General features: G+C 41.8%; 1 protein-coding gene across 1 annotated transcript; it reads right to left on the bottom strand.

Annotated features, from left to right (window-relative positions):
• Positions 1-13,066: 13,066 nt before the first annotated feature.
• Positions 13,067-18,819, bottom strand: LOC133388732 (phospholipase A2 inhibitor alpha-like protein). The gene is made up of 4 exons (XM_061634954.1): positions 18,713-18,819; positions 16,694-16,798; positions 15,929-16,012; positions 13,067-13,645 (listed from the first exon to the last, which is right to left on the bottom strand). The coding sequence occupies exons 2-4, from the start codon at positions 16,779-16,781 to the stop codon at positions 13,305-13,307; spliced, it is 513 nt and encodes a 170-aa protein (XP_061490938.1). The 5' UTR covers positions 16,782-16,798; positions 18,713-18,819; the 3' UTR covers positions 13,067-13,304.
• Between the last annotated feature and the right edge of the window lie 219 nt (positions 18,820-19,038).

Genomic DNA, 19,038 nt, shown 5'->3' with positions numbered 1-19,038 from the left:
AAGGATATCAGAAGTTCTAATAAAGAAGATTTTGTTGTTGTTGCAAAGATTGTTAGGAAAGGGTATTCTGTCTCAACATTAAAAGGCAGCCTCTGTTCAATAAGGGTGTAAGATTCTGCCAAATATGAGTAAGAGCCTATTAAGTAATTCTGGCTCTCCTCTTTATTCCTATCCTCCAAGTAAGACACATTATCATCTAGTTAAATATCACTCCTTGATCTTGGTGAGAAGTGGATTATTTATTTATTTTTACTGGTTCTGCCAAAAATATGAACAATTCTTATAATATTATGTGCATACACTCCAGATTTCCTAAAGTAACGATCACATAAAGAGTTACATACAACAATGCATATAACTTTATGAAAAATGCTTGTGTATTAATCCTTATAATACATCCAGAAATATAGTCCTGACTCCTGCATGAAGCTTGACTCTTTTATACATATTGTATGTACAATGTACATATTTTTGGTATATAATTTTGCATATAATTAATTGGTGTTTTTTTTTTAAAAAAAAGACAATGCTTGAGCAGCTCAAACATAAGTTGCTGCTTGATGCAAGGAGAGGTCAAAGTTCTGTAAGGTGAGAATAACCAAATTCTGTGCATAAATCCATTTAAAATCAATCCCTCCTCCATCCCTATACCACACTGCTTATCTCCAAACACAGTACATGCAGTGGATGAGTGCTGTGAAGCTATGGCTGGCAACTGTGTGTTCATTGCCGCTACACTCTGCAAGCAATTACCATGGCAAATGCTAATGGTATGAAGAAGCAGTTCTTTTAAAAAAAAGATGTCAGCAGTTAGGGCACTCCACAGGGACAAATTGTTCAGAAGTGACATTTCAGAAGCCCAAACCATTTTCCTGTCTCAGGTGAAGGACAAGATGGTGTTCCTCCCTCCATCTGTGTATATTCCATGTACAGAAGCCCAGCACAATGAATAGCTGACTCTGACTTCAATACTGCAGCATCCTCCACTGTACCTGGAGGGCAGCAGGCTAGTTTAGAGGGCACAGGCTGGGTGTATGGTACACACAACTCCTTGCCACCACTCCTTACCCCCAGTATCCTCGGAATGGGGTAGCTGCCTCAGTCTGCGTAACAACAGGGCCGACACTGATGCAATTGTTTGACAGTGGAATTTCCCCTCTTTTGCATAACAATTAATATGCTACATGCTGTTCAATACATGAAAGTCCATTGGTGGGAAACATAGGAAGCATTATACCATAAGTCATTGTACTAAGTCAGAGCAATGGTCCATCTAACTCAGTTTGGTCTACACAGCTCTCCGGGATTCCAGACAGGAGTCTTCCTCACACCTTCCTGGTCTGTTGCCAGTTCTATGGGAAAGGGTGATAGTGATGGGGAATTTTGTAGTTCGTTCCTAGATTCAAAGTACTGGGTTCCTAGCTCCGAAGGAGAGGGTATCTCAGCCAGTACAACTTTGTAAGGTAAGCTGTACTTTCCAGAATACCTTTTCTCCTGCAAAATAATAGAAGGTGCAGGAACACCTTCTTCCTTGGCAGCCAGACTTCTCAACACCACATTCAAAAGGACAATTTACCAACCTCTTTTAAATCAGGGTGTTAAACAAAATGGATCAAGATACTAACAAATTATACTGCTGTTGGACACAAAAACAACTAGCCATTAAAACTGGAGGTAATTATTAGATAAGCACAGACAGATATGAAAGTCTGATATAGAAAGCACTTAATAATCAAAAGATAGCTTATCAATGAAGCCAGAATTAAGAAAGCAGATCTAGCTTTGGGTGAAATTAATCAGATCCATGGAGCACAATGCAATCTGACCAGTTTGAACAAGGAACTGACAGCAGCTTTCAATATCACCTCTATTTCAATCACATATCCTTGTTAAGGGACAAATTAAAAATCCACTCACTCGGCTTGTAGTTCTGGTGCTGTATGGAGGCCTGGACAGGAATAATCTGCTAGGAATTCAGCCTTCCTTTTATAGGCTATGAATTAAGTAACACAGGTTTTAGTTTCTCAATCATATGACCTCAGAGGAAACTTATAGGCAATTGATAACTCTTCAGAACTGTTGCCCCCTTTCAGTCTTATATAGCTGATAAGGAGTGCACAGCACAAAGAATGAAATTTCCCATTGCTTGCAAAGTGTGGTGAACTGGTCTTTAGAGAGCAAGGACTGAGGGGTCAAATATGCATAATTGCTATGCTAGAAAAGTTTTGCTATGTAGAACACAATCAGCTGAGCTTGTGCAATGTATATAAGCAGTCCAATGCAGGGGCATGCCTTGTCAGTAATAGGACTCAATGGGATAAGTGCTGGTAGAGTGGTTGTAGGCAATGATTTCTCATCACTTGACTCATAGTTAAATGTGTGAATGGACTCCATTGAAAGGCATTGGGCTTGAGGCAGTGATAGCATTGTGCTATCATCAGTGATATGAAAACTTGGAAAGTGGTTCACACATGCATTCTTAACCCTTGATGACTGCAACATCACATGAGAACAAGCATCATGTGCTCCTTGTGGGCTTCCTAGAAGCATCTGGTAAGTTCCTGTGGGAAATAGGATGCTGTACTAGAGAGGGCTTCAGTCCCATCTAGCAGAGTTCATATGTTCTTAGACCAGAGGTGGTCAATATGGAATCCCCCAAACATTGTGCATTATAACTCCCATCAGCCCCAAGCAGCATTGCCAATAACAAGGGATGATGGAAGTTAAAGTTTAAAACATCTGGAGGGCACCACATTGGCTATCCATCATAGACTATACACCTATCTAATACAGCATCCTGTTTTCCAAAGTGACTGATCAACCAGATGCCTCTGGAAAACCCACAAACAAGGCTTTAAAGCAAAAGCTGTCACCCTGTGTGAATGAACCATAAGGGATGGTCTCATATGCAATGTTTTTCATTGGAATCAGGTCACATATTAACCTGCAAATCATCAAGTGCTATGAGATATAAAACTGCCTTATTCTGAATAAAACCATACATCTATTTAGTGTGGCCATAGTCCCTCTGCATCATGGTGCACATGAAACCGCCCGAAGTAGGGGCAGCGCGGCCACCACTGCCATGGAGGCGTCATCGGCCTCACCTTCCTCCTCTGGCCCCATGGCGCTTTCTTTGCCAAAGTCGTTGTTGCCACTTTCTCTGGCGCCACTGCTGCCTCCGGTGCCAGTGCTGCCGGGCCAGGCCAGGTTGCAGGAGGAGGAGGCAGCCCGCCTGTGCGAAGCACCCCCAGCTGAGCCGCTCCTCTCCCGGCACCACGCCACCCTGATGTGCTGGCTGGAGGCCCACCTGGGCTGCAGGGAGCATGCCGTTGGCCTCGAGCAGTTCTGTGAGGCCCTCAAGGCCCATACCGGGCCTGCCCAGGCCGCCACCGCCGGGGTGGGGGGAGGCGGAGGAGGAACAGGAGCCGGAGGGGAAGCTGCAGCAGCTGCAGCCGCAGCCATCAAGGAGCAAGCCTGGAGGGAAGAGATGTGCTATCAAGGTTGCGTCTCATGTCCAGCCATACCAGGGGCGTGACAACAATACAGTGCACAACAGCATGGAGTACATCCTGGGCAAGCGGGTGCTCCATGACCAGAAGTCCAGGTGCCGGGTTAACTTCACCCACTTTAGAATGTGGCAACAAACTCTTGCTGGAGGGTGAAAAGGATAGGACAGGCCCTTGTGAGGCTTGCATAGAACAAAAAGGACATTTTTTTCTCTTAATGTTATTTGTTATTTAGTTTAATTTTTGTAAATTGTATTGCTTTTATTGATGTATTTTTATACTTGTGGTTATTTTTCTTTGTAAGCCGCCTTGAGGGCCTTTGGCGAAAAGGCGGGGTATAAATAAATTTAATAATAATAATAAGTGTGGACCTTTCTGTGGTGCTTAATCTGTGATTTAATCAGTTAAAAAAAGAAATATTGTAATCGTTTAATTTATATTCATTTGTATTATACTATGATGTGACATGAATATCTATTATGGATAGAGTTTTGTTGATCATTGTTAATTATTATTATTATTATTGAAGGCCCTGTCCTGAATACTCATAAAGTACACCATAATGGGTGGAGAGATGGCCTCCCCAGAAGATCTTAATAAGTGGGTAGAATCATGGGTGAACAAGAGGTCTTTCACATATCCCAGACCCAGTTGCTTAGCACAACTCAAGTTCATGCCCTGGCCAAAACAGGCCATTAATATGCAAAGCCTAGCAATGAAAAAATGGTTGTTTCAAATAAAACAAATAACCTTCTGGAGTTGTAAAAAGAGGAAATGTGGTAGGGACACCTAACTAGCACTGAATACTTTTCAATCTATTGCCAGCTGTTGCTATAGATTAGAGCTGGAGAACCTTTGGGCCTCCAGATGTGGTTGGGCTACAACTCCCACCGAACCTGGCCATTGGCCATGCTGGCTACGGCTGATAGGAGTTGAGAGTCCAACCACATCTGGAGGCCCAGAGGTTCCCTATCCCTGCTATATGTAAATCTAGGCTGCAAATAAGCACTTGCTTGGTCGCCTGAGGCAAGTAAGAATTTCCTCCAGGTAGCCAGGAAATGAAGCTTTTGCAAAATGGAAAATGTCTGGATCCTTTTCCCTCCCATTTTGAGCTGCTGATGTGCAAATTACGAATGCATGTATGTGTGGGCAGGCAGGCTAAAGACGTTTGTGGGCTAGATCATTCAAGTCCTATTTAGGTAAAAACTCAAGTAGGGTTGAAGTGGGGTCCGCCACTAAAAGAGACAAATCACCCCATTATTGGGGGCATTATGAGCTCACGTAACTATTAAACCTACAAGTAATCCAGGAAATGGCTTTACTGCTCCTATCACATTTGCCAACAAGGTATACTTTGCCTTCCTCATGTCTTATAACTCTGATTGACAATGGCGCATTGTGTTGATATTTTAATTTTTAAGCCTTTTTTTGGCATCTTGAACAAGTTCAAAGGCAAAAGTCTGGAACCTGAGGAGCTCACAGATAAAGAGACATTTTCTGCAAATAAATCCATGTGGGCAAATCAATGGGGGTGTTGTCATACACGCACAAACGTCCCACCCTCCTGATCCAGTTGCAGAATTTGACAGATATTAGTTGTGATATAATGGAGAATGACAAATGGTATATCTGAGCAGGGGGCGGGCAATGAAAGTACGGAAGTAAGGAGAGACCTATTGTATAATTACATGGTTTCATGCCTTCATTGTTTATTTGAGTCTTTCCCCAACAATGTGTCGACAGTTTAATGGGTTTCTCCAGTTCAAAACAACTACTACACAGTAAGGGTTATCCCTGTTATTTAGAAAAGTTCAGTCTCCTCTTCGCTCACTGATATTGATAGCTTTGGGGGGAAATGTTTGATTGTAGTATGAGGAAAGGCCATTTCAGGACTGGTGCCAGCAGTCAGCAGCTGCAGGCTGCTGCCCGGGCTGCCATACAGAAGCGGGACTCACTGGCACTGAGAGTGTGACATGCTAGATAGCCAGAATTGTGAACTATTTTAAATTGTCCATAATGCCCTAGACCAATGCCATGGTGGGTGCTTTAGGACATTGTGAGAAGTTTAAAATGGCAGTTCAGATGCTGCCAGTGCCACAAGGAGATAACTTTGCTAAGCCTCCCCTTTAATGTGGCCCTTTCACATACACTTACAGCAGCCTGGTAGTGGCTTCCCTATGGAGCAATTCCATGTGGCTGGGGAGTACGTGCAAATCAATCATCCCCATGGATTGGGCACACTGTGTGACTCTTTTCACTGAGTCAGTATCCTACCAGGAGAATAAGCACCACCTGGGTAGAGAAAATCTATGCAACCAGCCTCCTCTGCTCCTTCTCACCTTACGTTTCCAATGCATATTTTGATGCAGGAACACTTCTCATTTCTTGTTGTTTTATATTTTATATGTTGTTTTATAACAACAACAACAACTATTATCCAGCCCTGTGGCCAGCCTTCCTTGTTAGATGGAGCAACCACATTTCTAAGTGGGGCATTTGTGGGGAGATGCAAATAGCACCAGCCATTTCCCCGCCCACTGATGAAGAGGACATGAGGGCCAGGCCAGGGGATGGGAAAGACAGCAAACCTTGAGAGATCCACAGGAATACCAGACACAAGAGCTTAATTTTGCGTATACCTACAGTCCTCTTTCACCTGCGGACTGTTCGGGTTCTTCATGAACTGAACTACTTTTGTAATCACAGTGAGCTCCTGAGCTTGGCTTTGATGCTGCATTAGATATTTCAGTTTTAGTTTCCACCCAAAAAATAAACTTGTCTATACAATAAGTTTAGGGAAGGCCAGAGAAAAAACAAATACTTTAGGGTGCATTTTTTAACTCCACCTTGAGAGTCTATCCTTGTAGTGTTGTTCCTGACCTTTAGATTTTCCTTCAGTTGGATAATCAAGGGAAATCTTTTTAACTGGCTGCAATATAAAGGACTACCCCTCTAGTATGCACACCTTACTGTGGTGGGGTGGTTTGAGAGTGTCAAAGAAGCTAAGCGCAATTCCATCAGGAGTCTAAACCAAGAGGATAGACTCCTAGCAGGGGCACCCAAGGCGGAATGGTCAAAGTTGAGACACCAGACTAAGTAGCATCCAAACTCAGAGAAAGGCAAGGGTAAATCACCTCTGAATATCTCTTACCATGAAAACCCTATGAATAGACTATCCAAAATTCAACATGAGATAGTGCTGGAAGATGAGACCCCCAGGTCAGAAGGCACTCACCAAGCTACTGTGGAAGAACAAAGGACAACTACGGTTGGTTTATTTCTGGTCTATTGACCATAGTGAATGCACCAGGGGAGTAGGAGACCTGACCTCTTCTCTGAAATATTGTACCGACCTTGCACAAATTTGGTAAACATGTGCCTCTGAGCATATGGCAAGCACCTGCAATCAGGACTGCATCTCCAAAGATGGAGAATTACATTGTTGTATGTTTTTGGTGTTCTTACTTTGCTTCTTTTCTGTGTTACTACTGTTTCTACAGATAATCTAACCTAGGAAATTATATTTCTCTCATTATACAGCCACAAAAGTGGCTGTATACTATAGCCAGCATGGATTTTTCACATTCTGCAATGTTAAATTGAAAATACCCCCATGTCATTCTGATGCTTCCCATAAGCTCATTTCAAAACAAAACCTTACAGAACTTATTGTCCTGAACTTAGAAACGCTTGCTTAACAACCCTGTAAATTTTCATGGCAATACACAAAACTGTCAGAGAGGATAGACAGTTCAAAGTCTAAAAAGAGAGGGAAAAAACATCAGAGCCCTTTTGGACTTTTTTCTCTGAGAGTTCTCATAATCTGTTGAAATTCATTAAAAATCAGCCATGTTCACAGAGTAACTGTAATTCTGTTACTGACCTTGCCCCATCCCCGACCTTCATCTTCTGCTGTTTAAAAGTTAAAAAAATTGCCTGGCTGATTTTTAATTAATTTAAGAAATTTTGGCTGGAACTCAAGGATAATGTCGGGCATGCTCAGTAAGAACCAACTGTCAGCTTTCTAAAAGCCAGACTCACAGCTGCTTGGCTTGGCTAATCAGGGGGTCACACCCACACCAGACTTTGATTTCACTTGAGACAGCCATGGCTTCCCCCAAAGAATCCTGGGAAGTGTAGTTTGTGAAGGGTGCTGAGAGGAGGCTCCTATTCCCCTGACAGAGCTCCAGTGGCCAGACTGGTTCAACAGTCAGCCACCCACCCAATCTCCTCCCCTCCCCCTCCTCCTACCCTCCCTCCTCCTCCCCCTTCCCTGGGTCAGTGTCGGGCTATGACCTGGGAGACCAGGGTTCGAATCCCCACACAGCCATGAAGCTCCCTGGGCGACGTTGGGCCAGTCATTGCCTCTCAGCCTCAGGGGAAGGCAATGGTAAAACCACCTCTGAATACCGTTTACCATGAAAACCCTATTCATATGGTCTCCATAAGTCGGGATTGACTTGAAGGCAGTCCATCTCCAATTCCAAATATGATTGCACAGAAATAAATCCCACTGTACACAAAAAGTATACAAATGATCAAACCCACCCTCCCTTCTCCTCCCCCCTATTCCCTCCCTCTTCCCTCTTCCCTCCCTCTTGCCCCTTCCCTCCCCCTTCCTTTGCTTAATTGCTTATGATTATAAAACATATACCTTCATTAATATCTATGATTATATATGTGTGGATATATAAAATTCCCCATTATGCTCAGAAGCATGTGTTACCAAATTCTTCCAAGCTACCCAGGAAGTGGATTGGACTGTAAAAGACCTACCCAAATTGTGTTTGCATTTTGACAAATTGGTAGGGCAGTACAACATCTCAGAGAGGTCAGGTCTCCTGCTCCCCTGGTGCATTAACTATAGCTGCCCAATTTCCCTGCTTTCTGAAGTTTGATAGAAATATCAACCCTTAAACCTCAAGGATTTTGGCCTATTAGTGAATAATCACCTTGCTTCTTAGGCCACCAAAATAGCACATTTTGTAAAATATAACCCAGACTTTGGGGTGAAATATTTTTTGGCATATACCTTTGCTATTGGTGGAGATTTAGACTACCTCCCCCTGACTGGCAATGACATAATGTTCCTGGCAATGACATAATGTTCCTGGAGAGAGAATGCAGCAATTCTTCTTGAGGAAAATTATTGCCTCATGATTTAGTGTTAAGGAAAAGGAAAGGCATGGCTAGATTAACCTGCATGCAATTTAAAACAGAGAGCCCACAATCAAACTTGAGAGGCCATCACACCATTATCTGGGAGCTTCCCAAATGCACTGTGTGTGTATGTTTTCTGCTTCTTGCATCACAGGATATCTTTATCACACATGAGAAGAACAAAGGAAACATAGTCAGGCCAGCCAGCAGCAGAAACAGAAAAGTGTGTATGTGTGTACACATGCACATGTACAGTTATGTACTTTTTGATTCTGGACTTAATGGCTTTACCGGTGGGAGGGGCTCTTTAGCTGGTTGTGTGTAGTACTTTACTATGTGAACCATTTTGTTTACTTTTTATTGAAAAGAGGTATATACATATTCTAAATAAATAAACAGTAAATATCAGGATTCAGAAGGTCTACTTAGATGTGTGGTACCCCGGGTACTGACCGTGTGAAGGGGTGTACAAGAGTGAACCCAGCTACCCCTGCCTGCTAGATGCCAATGCGCTTGGCCATTTCCCTCAGCCATACGGATGTATGTGCACAGAGCTCCTTCTACAAGTTGTGAACCCTGATTGACTAGCATTCCCATCATCATGGAGGTGGTTGTATGATGTATACCCTCTTAAAACTGATGCTGCTTGCATGACACCCAGGGGTTTGATTGGTGCGCACAACAGTATCTGTAGAGTGGGGGCTAGCTGGCTGCATTCTCAGAAGTCCTTTCTGAATGCCTGAACCAACCATAAGTCCAGCCATTAATTCTGGCTTTTCTTTGTTTTGTTTCGAAATCCTCACAAGTGCTAGTGCACATTCTTAAATTCCTTCTCTCCTACTCCTTCGAATCTTTATCACCCCAAGGAAATGATTGATTGCCTTAAGTTGTGCTTGCCAGCTCTTTGCTGAACATTGCGATTTGACAGTAAAACTGAACGTTTTGTAAATCTTTATTTTTGTTATGAATAAATCAAGACTTGTTCAATACTTGCTTGAACTGACAGGCAAACAAAGAGCCTCCTGGCAGTCACAGAGGCAACAGAATGAACGCTTTAATAATGTACGTGGCAGAGTATAAGAAAACAAACTTACACACTCCCCGGAGAAGTCTCTCTTTTTTTTACCATAATCTGTCACTATCTCTTATTCAAAGATCTTAATTGGAAATAGAGCGTGTTTCCTGATATGCTGTGCTCCAAATTCAGAAAATGGTTGTTGTAGGTAATTTTTCATAAGCTGTGGAGTTTTCTCTATAGGAAATACTACTTCAAAGAAGGGTAATAAAATGGCAAATGACACCCTGGATAAGTGTAAAAAAAAGGGTATTGCTTATTGCTCCTTCAAATGTATCACAAAAACTAAAGGAGAGGAATGCCTTTGCTTTTTTGCTGTTGAAAGTCTTCATGCTGGGATAATTTTTTGTAAGTAGGGCTGCTGCAAATGTTCTCCAAGTTGATATGCAGTTCCAAAATGGCATGCTTAACACTCTTAAACAAATTACTATATATCTATACACTCTGTGTGTGTGTGTGCGTGTGCGCGTGCAGCTTCTGCACTGTGTACAATGTGCTCCTAAGACTTATTGAAACGCACCCACACACCCACACAAAAGACAAAGTAGCAATACACAAAGACACAGAAAAGAGAAGACCGCTGTAAATAATATGCAAACCTAACCTAAAAAACCAGGGCCAAAATTGATAAGGAAAGAGACGCTGCCTAAATCACTAAGAAACAGACAACAGCTTTTTTGTATGTAGATAAGGATGGGGCTGGGGCTGACTGAGAAAGGATGGAAAACAAACAGTGATAAGGCTGAGCAGGGCCTTGTGAAGGAAACAAAATATAAACTGAACCAATGCCACAAAACGCCATGAGACAGAACTTGTAAAAGAATGAAGACCGTGTGAGCTTGCTGCATTTTAAGACTCCACCATCCGTCTTCCTCATGCACTGTGACTGGAGAGTGATGAGTGAGATTCTTGCTCTAAGTAAGCAAGGTCCAGTTCTCCTTGTCCCCTCTATCCAGCCTGGCATTCTGCTTATATGGTATCAATAATTGCAACATTCTGGGGATAATTTATCTGGCTGCTGGTGGTTGTTTTTAGTTCCGGATCTGCACCTGACCTGCTCTGTAGCAATGTGTAGTGCCTTGACCCAATCTGAATTTGGTGCAAATTTGTCCCAATCAGTTCAGACAAATTGGTTGCACAGCCCTATTATTTATCCTCTGCACACTAGGAATGGGTGAGAAATGTGATTCGGTTTGCATTTCAAGCCAAATCTGTCAAATTTGCACACTCTGAAGCAATATGAGAACCGAAACGCAGCCATCCTTCAAAATTCACACTCATTTGAATTTTGCGATGCAGTTTGCCACCCAAACAATGTATACGAAAATGCATATCCTCGAGGAAAGTATGCATACAAATGAATATATGAGTGAAAATAACATACAAAAATACATTATTTGATGAGAAATGGCTTGCAAAATGAGTACATTAATACAACAATGTGTTTATTAGGAGAAATTCACACTAAAATACTAGAGGATTTTTATGAGGATTTTTTTTTAAAAAAATCAATTGCTACAGAAATCTGGAGAATTTAATTTCAGATTGGAAAAATGAGAAACAGAGAAAAGCAAAATTGACAGATTTTCCCATCTCTACCCGCCCCCCACTACTTCACTGCAAATACACAGTGGAAACATCTAAGGCAGCCTTTCCCAACCAGTGTGACTCCAGATGTTGTTGGACCACAATTCCCATCTTTCCTGACCATTGGCAATGCTGTCTGAGGCTGATGGGAGTTGTGGTCCAACAACATCTGGAGGCACACTGGTTGGGAACGGCTGATCTAAGGAGTACTTAAACTGTGATTACTGCTCATCACAGCTCAGTGGAGCTTATGTCAGTATGTACAAGCTGCTACATGGATACCACCAGGAAAAACCAAGCTGTCTCAGAACCCTTGTATATTAAAATAATTTGTGTGTGTATTCCTCATCCCTTAAGATTGTGCTTGAGGCACAATATTAATACTATGTATATATGTGGCTTTTTCTGTGTGGTGGTTACAGATAATAAATAATAAATTAATCATTTTGCCACAATCTGATAGCCTGTCAAAATGTTTTCATATTCCTTGGCAGGATGATACAAAGCTGCCCTGCGGTGAAGAACTTGCTCGGGATAATTTGGCAATCTCTATGGGCCCTAAGGTACGGGGGGGACATCACTATATCACTTTCTTGAGAAGAAAAGAACTACTCTGCGTATAGAGACCTGTAAGGCTGGGGGGGGGGGAACCTGTGGCCCTACTGATGTTCTTCACTCCCATCAGCCCAGCCAATGTGGTGAATGGTCAAGGATGATGGGAGTTCTATTCCAGCAACATTGGGAGGGCATCACAGGGACTACCCCAGCATAAGGAAAGGGCAGCATCTCCTCCTTTCTGAAAATCTGGCAAACCTATTAGATAATGCTGGTGCAATGTGCTATGGTAGCTAAATGGAACCTCCTTGCACCAAGGCAATATACCTCTGAATACCAGCTGCTGGGGACAGGCAATTGGGAAAAGCCATCACCTTGTGAACTTCCAGTGGCATCTGGCTATCCACAAAATGTTGAGCTAGATGGAGCTAGGTGTCTTGGTCTGCAAGGCAGTTTTAATTTTCATTGTCACAAACTGTTAATGCTTTGATGCAACATGAGGTAAGCTACCACTAAACGTGGACATGTAAATGTTACAAAGATCTTATTCTCTCTCGTCTTTTCTGTAGGGTGGCCATGTGCCCTGCCTTACACAGCACAGTCCTCTGTAGGAAGGCAATGCCTGTTGAAGGGCCACCCAGTCTCAGTCCAGTTTAATGATAGAGTCATATGAAAAGAAAAGAGGGGCCTTGAAGTTGCTCATCAACAGTTAGAATTTGGACAGCAGACTGAACAAGCACACATGTCCCTTTAGTGAGATGCACTTATCTTACATTCAGTTCTCCACAAAAAATCTGCATTTTTTTTAAAAAAAGCGTTATCAGCATTTTAGTGCAATTTTCTCCTAATATACAAATTTTGGTATGAAATTTTCTTTGATATACATATTTTTGCAAAGCAATTTCCCCTAATACAATGCATTTTTTATGTTACTTACACGAATATATCCATTTTTATGCATACTTTACCCTAGGATAATTACTTGGCTGGAGAACTGCTTTGCAAAATTCAGAGAAGTGGGAAATTTGACAGATGGCTGTGATCGGTTCACATATTGTTTTGGAAAGTGTGAATTAGTTAGGTTCATCTTAAAAGAATCTGGACATTTCAAGTGGGGGCATCTTTCCTACATATACGCTTCACACATTATTGATTCAATACATCTAGTAAACCAAAGAAGCTCTGACAATTTTTTTTATTTATCAGATTCATTTACTTCCATCTTTCCTCCAAGAAGCTCAAGGAAGCATATGTGCAAATTCACCCACTGTTAGCCTCACAACAACCCTGTGAGGTTGGTTAGGCTGAGAGTTATCCAGTGAGCTTTATGATTGAGTGAGGGTTTGAACCTGGACCCTCCGAGTCCAAGACCAACACTCTTTCCACTTACACCACACTGGTACAGATGCTAACCAAAGTTAGGGGATAAAGGAAAATTCACAAACTATCAAGTGCTTCCCTCCACAGGATGCAGCTCGCCACTTGCCCTCTTTGTCAGTTTCTGCACAGTTCTTAGTTCCATCAGCATTGTTTGGTTCTCCGGCTGCCCAGTTTGTGTATCCAACAGAATTATGGCCCAGAACGTAGGCGGATTTGTCATGCCTCTTTAACACACTCTGCAGGGCCTGATTCTCGGGCTCTTTCTTTGGTGAAGGAATGTGACCACCAGCTGCAAGACAGGTGGAATTTGCTGTTTCAAAGTCCCCTTCACCTCCATTTGTGATGTATAGTCTTTCACTGCCACTTCCGAAAGAGCGAGCTAGAAACACAGAACACACACATTCCATTGTTTAAATGATCTGCTGTGAGAATCTTCTTGAGAAAGTTGGTTTGTTAATATAGTGCCCACTACACATGGCACATTGCAGGGCAACACAAACAAAAGACAGTCCCTTTCAGATCGGCTTATGATCTGAATTTAGAAGGCAATGGAAAGGCAAAGGGCAACACTGAAAAAAGGGCGAATGTGAAAATGATGCGGGAAGATACAATTTTCTGTTGGGGATGCAAACTTAGGGCCAAACTAGACATGCGCAATACCTAGCAGGCAACTCTGTATCTTGCTTTTCCTTAACTAATTACATGGGGAGGAGGGAGTCCAGTTTTTATTATGAAGGCAGAGCATACATAGGGAAGGGGAAGCTTTTCTGTTCACTCCCCCACCAAGATCAGATCATCCCACCCTTTGCAGAGTTGAAGTTTAGGGGTGGAAATGCTCATTGATTCCTGGGAACTCCCCCCCCCAAAGCCTCCTAGACTCACTAGAGGCAAGGCAATCTCCAATTCCTAGGGCAGAAAAGGAAATGAGTTGTTGTAAGGGCCAAACTACATTCTACTTAAACTTTTAAACAAGCATGTTTAACCTGGAAAAGAGTAATGAGTCCCCCAATCTGGCTCAGGAGTGTGTTCTGGCTTGTGGGGGGGGCATGGCTGCTTCTCTTCTAAAATAAAAGTGGCCAGGTGAAGCATGCTTTCCTAATTTTCTAAGTGTGAACATCATCACATCAAGTCTGGCCTTTACAGAGGGCAAGATTCTCAAGTGTAATTCTCAAAATGTAGGACATCCCCACTGAAGGGGGTCAGAGTACAGGGAAGAGAGTGTGAATTGGCACAGGAAAGAAGACGAAGCCGTATGCATTTTTACTAGGGCTGTGCAAGGCCACCCTGATTCAGTTCATACCCAGCAATTTGGATTTGGGCCCAGGTTCAATTTGGACCAATTCAGATTCAATCTGGCCTGATTTGGACCCTAGATACAAACACTAATTCAGAAATCCGAATTTTCTGTCCTTCCATTGACTTGCATTGGGAAACCAATTTTTTTCCACATAATTGTTTGGAGTCATGATAGCCCCTCAAGAGGGGATTAACTCTACCAAATTTGAGACAGGTAGCTCCAGGAGATTTTGTGCTAGACACCTTTAAAATTTGCTTTAAAATAATAATATTTATCTTTAGACATGCCACCAAACTCTGCCAAACTCAGATTTCTAACATTCAAAAAACTTACAAAAAAGTGAAAGGCAATGAGAGCAAACTGCACTTCTAATACTTAATTATTTCACACATACACACACGCACACGGTGATTGGAGAGTGATGGGTGAGATTCTATCCCCGGATTGGAAGCCAGAGCTGTCAATAAGCAAAGTCTAGTTTCCATCCTCCCACTCTCCCCATCCTAACATTCTCCTTCTATGGTGTTGTTTTGCATTTTTGCAACACTTTGGAGACAGGTTGCCTGGATTTCTTAGAACGTGTGTTGAACTCTGGATGGGTCTGAATCAGAGCTTCCTCAACCAGGTCCGAAACTGGCCCAATTTGATTTAAAATTCAACCAAAGTGGCCCCACAGCCCTAATTTGTTATACCCCTTTCGTTATAAAAGGGGTAGGAAGATTAAAGGTTAAAATTGGTGGTAATATTCCAAAATAATATTAGTCCATATCAGTGGTTTTCAAACACTGTTCCCTGAAATCCTGTGTTACATTGGAAACTAATAGGCACTCCTCAGAGAGAAAATTAGTAATGGCAGATAAGATGCTCTGAAAGAGCACTTGACTAATGCTCAGCATTACCAGGCTTCCTCAGCAATGTGCAGCTGCAGGAGAGGTCTGGGTTCATTCTAGGGCATATTCTCAGTTCATTCAGGCCTAACCATCGAGCCACAGTCCAGGGGTAGATAAATATGGTGACATCCAGATGCTGTTGGACTCCATCATTCCTGACCATTGGTTATGCTAGCTGGGGCTGATGGGAGCTGTAGAGTAACAACATCTGGAGGGCACAACATTGATTATGTCTGAGCCACACAAACATGTACACCCTAGAAAAGACCCCAGAATCTTTGGCAAGACACAGAGTTTTGCATGTCTAACTTAATAATTTATTATTTTATTTAGACAATTTATATATGACTTAGCTATAATAATCTCTAAGCAGTGTACAAGGGATGCAATACAATGAAAATAAAAATTAAAAAAGATGGTAAGTAAAACTGAAGCTAGGATTCTGGAAATGACTTGGGGAAAACATCAGACTTACCTTTATGGACTGTGAAAAAAGCACGCTCAAGTTTTTCCAGTTTTGTTTCCAAATGTTGTAGTCCTTCTTTCAAATGCTCCACTTCTGTAAGGAAAAACAATATCATTTTCACTAGGTCTTAATTCTCCAGCACAAATCCAGTAACATAATATTTCTTGGGCTTGCTTCCCTTCCTTTCAAAGGAATTCTATCCATCGAAACAAATCCCACCTAGCTATTATGCATATATTATATCCATCTCATTGTTTGTGTACACAATTTACTTTTAAAACTCTGAATACAGCTTTCGTTTTGTAATCGAATCTCCTGTGTTTAATATATGTCTGCCCTCACAAAGCACACATGGAACTGGCTTATGCAGAATGAGGCCATTGCCCTATCTAGTGCAGTACTGTATTGTCTACTTCAACTGACGATGGATCTCCAGACCTCAGGTCTAGCTCTCACTAACAGTAGATGTTAGTAAACCTGTTTATGAACTGTTCCACTTCAGGCAGGAGCTCAAGTGTCTGAGCACTCCTCCAAAAAGAGACATTCCTTGCATTCAGAAAGCTAGAAGGTTAGGCTAACAGTCCTGATATGTCAGTTTGTATGAGTAAATCATTCAACCATCTTCAACAGCAGCTTTTTAGAACTAGATCTTAGGCAGCGGAGATAGTAAAGACATCTACCTAAGATCCCTTTGATTGGAGATGACAGGAACAGAAACTTTTGCATCCAGAGCATGTGCTGTACCACTGAGCTATGTCTGATATATAAACATACCTTCTTTCACACCCCTTTCCTGGCCTGGTTGTGAGCTGGTCAAAGATGTTCCCAAAAGAAGAAGACTGAATGCTAGAAACAGCTGCATTGTTCCGACTGTCTGACCTTTAAAAAAAACCACATGAGTCATCTACCCATCCTAAGAGGTATCCCAGGTGATGTGAGTTGCCCACAGCACCCTCGCAAAATCCCTGTTGGTTATTGCCGTATTTTCCTGAACTTGAAGACTGGCCTGCAGCTATAGCTAGAGCCATTATGCTCCTCCACAAACAGAAGACGTGTGTTTAGTTTTAAAGGGTTTCTAAAGATCTGTTCAGTCCCCAAATGTGTTGTAAACCACAAACCACTACACTACAGAAGTCTCCAGTACTTCTGGGAGTGCAGATGCTAATGCCAGAGATATTAGAGCTGTGGCCCTCCAGATGTTGCTGGACTTCAACTCCCATCATCCTTGACCATTGGCTATGCTGGCTGGGTCTGACAGAGTCTAACAACATCTGCAGGGCCACAACTTATCTAATAAAATAAAATAAATAAACTTTCCCATTTCTATTTGTGAACCTTCGGTTAATTTAAGCACAATCCAGCTAAAGTTAAGCACTGCTAAATTGCCACAGATCTCACTAGTGAAGCACAAGCTTATCTCTCCACTTGAAAGCAAAAGTGCTTTCATTTAGGATGATTGTGTGTTCTTTGTGTTCCAAAAGCTTTCCCTAGTTTTTAGTATGCTATGCTAATGTTTTAATTTTCAGAAAGTTGTTGGGTTTTTTCTTTTCATATATTATAACTTTTAATGATTTTATTGCCACAGTTTTCCCCTTTATTTTTATATTACTTTGTGTAGTCTTTTTAAAAGCATGGGATGGTGATGACGATAATGATAACAATACTACCGCTACTAGTACTATTACTTTTTAAAAAGAAGTTATCAAATCATTCTCTACCACATTTGCATCTACCCCTTCCCTCAGGATGATGCATGGGAGTTGTTCCATTTTATCTTCACAACAACAATGAGTGCGTTAGCCTGAGAAGCAAGCAATATGTATATTAGCCTTAGAATCGGTGACTGGACCCAAAATCATGCATTTCATGGCTGAATGAAAATTTGAACCCAGGTATTCCAACTGTATTCCTGTCATCCATTACTTTGTTGCTGCATGATATATCATTGAAGTATTATATTTGTCAATATTCCCTGGTTGGCATGCATTATTTTTTAATATTCAACAGCATGTAAATAAGATTAAATGGTGTGATAGTGTCTGACAGCATTGAATAGCTAAAATCCAATGGTCATTAATATTTGACAGTTTATAAGGTTAGATTTTTTTAAGATTGTCAAAGTCAAAACAATCAAGAGATTGCAGACCTCTGTACACTTACTTGGTGTAAGCCCCATTGAACACAATGGACTTAGTTCCAGGTAATGTACAAGGATGGCTCTGCAAAGCATGCAAGGTTTCTAGGAAGTGTAGTTTGTGAAGGGTCCAGAAGCAGCCTTTCCCAACCAGTGTGCCTCCAGATGTTGTTGGATCACAGCTCCCACCAGCCTCAGCCAGCATTGCCAATGGCTGAGGCTGATGGGAGTTGTGGTCCAACAACATCTGGAGGCACACCGGTTGGGAAAGGCTGGACTCCAGAGAGTTGTTAGAAAACCCCTATTCACCTCATAGAGCTGCAATTTCCAGAGTTCCTTGGGAAGAGGGACTGAGAGTTAAACCACACTGGTTTGAATACCCTACCCGTGGTTTGCAAACTGCCTTCAACCCATTATTTTGCATCCTGTTTGCAGTCTGTGCAGGACCAATCTAAGTAAAAATAATATATGCTACTTCTCAATGCACTAAATAAAGCAGAATGTTAACTGCATGAATCATACATTCCACCTCATCCGAAATATTGAGCGATGCCACACTGAAAGGAATTTTGGTTAGGATGCTTCTTAGAAAACTGCAACATTCCTGGTTAAAATGACAGAAATAAGAAAATACATAAAGATCACCATTCCCCACTTACTCTGAGATTTTGGTGTTCTGGATGGCGATTCACTGAGACTAACTTTTCCAGCGTTCAGTGGTCATTTTATATATTTTTTAAAAGTTGGTTGAGCAATATGAAGGTTGAGCAAACTGATTGCTCAAAAACAGTTTCTCTCCCTTTCGGTAAATGATAGCTGTTTGTTTAAGAACAATGTGGTCTTTCAGAATCAATGGGCACTGTATATTTACAAATTCTATAATCTTCCAACAATGACAAATGCAAAAGCATGAGGAAGCAACCATGGGGGAAATGAATTTACCTGAGGATTTCTCAATGCAATGCAAAGTAGTATGTTTTCATAG

The sequence above is a fragment of the Rhineura floridana genome, chromosome 7 (assembly GCF_030035675.1).
Source record: "Rhineura floridana isolate rRhiFlo1 chromosome 7, rRhiFlo1.hap2, whole genome shotgun sequence".
Classification (NCBI taxonomy): Eukaryota; Metazoa; Chordata; class Lepidosauria; order Squamata; family Rhineuridae; genus Rhineura; species Rhineura floridana.
This window is presented reverse-complemented; position numbering and strand designations above follow the sequence as displayed.

Excerpts from the sequence above, each read along its gene's own strand:
- LOC133388732 (XM_061634954.1), bottom strand. The coding sequence starts at position 16,781 with ATGCAGCTGTTTCTAGCATTCAGTCTTCTTCTTTTGGGAACATCTTTG. Across the intron at positions 16,013-16,693 it reads GGAAAGGGGTGTGAAAGAAG|AAGTGGAGCATTTGAAAGAA; the intron begins GTATGTTTATAT and ends TTTTCCTTACAG. Across the intron at positions 13,646-15,928 it reads TTTTTTCACAGTCCATAAAG|CTCGCTCTTTCGGAAGTGGC; the intron begins GTAAGTCTGATG and ends CTGTGTTTCTAG.